The sequence below is a fragment of the Daktulosphaira vitifoliae genome, unplaced genomic scaffold, assembly GCF_025091365.1.
Source record: "Daktulosphaira vitifoliae isolate Bord-2020 unplaced genomic scaffold, ASM2509136v1 Scaffold_426, whole genome shotgun sequence".
Lineage (NCBI taxonomy): Eukaryota > Metazoa > Arthropoda > Insecta > Hemiptera > Phylloxeridae > Daktulosphaira > Daktulosphaira vitifoliae.
Genome location: NW_026099991.1, coordinates 7859 through 10616, shown reverse-complemented (window position 1 = coordinate 10616; position 2758 = coordinate 7859). Strand labels below are relative to the sequence as shown.

General features: G+C 26.9%; 1 protein-coding gene across 2 annotated transcripts; it reads left to right on the top strand.

Annotated features, from left to right (window-relative positions):
- The first annotated feature begins 108 nt into the window (after positions 1–108).
- LOC126909474 (uncharacterized) lies at positions 109–2130 on the top strand. Of its 2 annotated transcripts, none has more exons than XM_050691898.1 (3): positions 109–847; positions 1312–1405; positions 1829–2130. In XM_050691898.1, exons 1-3 carry the CDS (start codon positions 188–190, stop codon positions 2026–2028), a joined length of 954 nt encoding a protein of 317 aa, XP_050547855.1. In that variant the 5' UTR covers positions 109–187; the 3' UTR covers positions 2029–2130. The 2 variants fall into 2 exon arrangements, with proteins under 2 accessions (XP_050547855.1, XP_050547854.1); XM_050691897.1 differs by having other exon boundaries at positions 109–953; positions 1312–1503.
- Positions 2131–2758: the final 628 nt, after the last annotated feature.

The window sequence follows — 2758 nt, the reverse complement described above, 5'->3', positions numbered from 1 at the left end:
CAGTAAAAGTTTATTTTTGATCATGTATTTAAAATACACTTGTAAGAGCTTATAAATACTCTTGTTAAAGTTATTCTGTTATTCAATTTTTTTAGTTAGTATATACGTTTATTTCAAAACTGTTTGATTATAATTGATAAAATATTTTGAAATTTAAAAATAGTGTTAAATATTCTATTAGAATAATATGTTTCTCAATAAATTGAAATTAGTATTCTTTTTTATTCAGACAATCAACCAATCAATATGTGTTGATCTAAATAACATTACACATGAGGACATAGAGACTCTTAAAATGGAATACCCAAATATTCATTATGTCATTCTTCAACAACATCCTTATTATATACAATCGAAAAATGAGGTATTGTTTTGTCCACTACCTTACAGTCACGTAGTAGATGATGAAGATATTCCTTATGAAGAAGGTTTAGAAATAATAAATAAAACATTAACACTTGTGGTTAGTAGATGTGTGAACAAAAAAAATTATAAATTGGCTTATACAATTTTTTTGAACGCCATTGAAAGTATGGTCTTTACATTCATGTATCGGTTCTGCGAGTTTGCAATAGAAATGAATAAACAATGTGCTGAAATATCATTTTACTTAGAAAATTTTAGTGAAAAACTTGCTGAACTTATACCGAAAATTAATAGAGAATGGATTTCTCCTGAACCGCATGAATGTATTTTAGATGTTTATAAAAATCACAAATCTAAGGAATTCAAATTTAATAAAATCAACATAAATTACAAAAATGCTTTATTAAACTGCATGAAGTTAATGGAAAATAAAGTGCATTTTTTAAAAGAACCTAATAATATATCAATGAATAATATGGATGTAAGCGACTTAGAACGTTACTATAATATCAGTTATAATATTATAGGTTATCATTTGTTTTTATCACATGATTCTACTCGTTTCAAATATATAACTGGAGATATATGTAAGAAGGTTTTTTTATATCGTTTCATTACATAACATTATTTTGTATGAAAGTTAAAATTTATTTTTATAGTTTATGAAATATTTATCTGTAAAAAAACGTTATTCAATTTCAAGATAATTGAATTAATCGCTATTTTTTAAAATATAGTTTTCAAAAAACTCAAATTATACTATAAGTATATATTTGGTAAATAACTTTACATAATTAAAAAACAATTATTCGGATTACTCGGCTACTAGTTATGAAGTTTTTTAAAGCGTTAAAAGAAAACTTATATTGCTTTTGAACTGAAAACTAAAATTTAAAATTTCTAGAAATTATTACCGATACAAGTATTTAACATTTTTTTCTGTAGGTGAAAGCAAATGTTTTGGATGTAACAAATACAGTAGCGGTGATTCGGGAATATACTTTTTTTCACCATGTGGACATGGCTGGTCATGTGAAAGGTGTGTTAAAAAAATTGAAGCTTGTCCTGTATGTAATGAATTGATTACAAGTACTCAAGAACTAAATATACAAACATCTGTGTCAATAGTACCCGAAAGTATATAAATTATAATTACTTATTGAAACATTAATGAAGTAAAATATTGAGGTTGAAATAAATAAAAACTTGAGTGGTCTACAGGGGCGGATCCAGAATTTATTCCAGGGGGGGCGTCATTAGATACATATTTTTCTTTTAAGAACTGATTTATTATTTTGTGTTTATTACATTTCTATTTTTAAATATTCGTTTAATGTTTGCTGCATAATAATTTTTTTAATTACTATAGTATATGGTTTTTGATGACTCTGAGGACATAAGTATATAAAAATAAACTCGTTAATCAAAATTGATTAAACTAATTTTCAATGTTTGCAATTAGTGTATGAGCCCTTACCACCAAGATGTATCTTAGATGGACGAGAAGCGCGTTGTATAAAGTGTCGCAGTCAAGTAACAGATGATGATGATGATGAACTGTCAAAGAGTTACATAATGATACCATGTGGTCATGGTTGGTATTGTGAAAATTGCATTGAGGACGAAAAAGTGTTCAATATGTTCCAAGAAAAAAACAGATAAATTGTGTATAATATTAAAAAACAATGAATTGCATTCAAATTAATCCGTGTTCATTATGGCGCATTGGTACTACAGATACATTGTGTGTAAATTTGTAAAACAATGAATAAATCTATTAGTGTTATTTCTATAATTAATATTACTTTGGTTCATTTAATACCCTTTTGTTCTTTAAAAAATATACATGTTCCTTATTTGTACAAAATTACATTTCTAATAATGCTATTTAATATTAATCATTATGACCGTTTAGAACAATAAAAAATGTTCGTTCACGACGTATGATAGGAACCATCCGTTAGCGAACAGTCATAAATAACAAAAGAAAGGTTTGACCCTTACACTTGCCTTTTAGATAAACATATTTACCTAAAATATAATTTTGAATTAAAATTGTTTTAATTAAATAAATTTATTAAACAATATCAATTATTTGTTTAAGTAGCTATAATCGGAAACAGGGGAACTGAGGCCCCCCAGTTTGAATAAGATTCCCTAATTGACTTAAACATAAAAAAAATATTTAATATAAGTAGTATATAGAAAGCGGGAGCTGGCACACAAAGGTGCCGCGGTCATTGATTTGTTGTGCTAGGTCGTTTGTATACACGTGTATATAGGATGGTACATATCGCACGTGTATGAACCGGTGGCTGTGTAGGTGCTATTAATGATTATGTCACCAACGTTTAAACTTTTGAAGGATATCTTGTCTATATCAGAATGTATC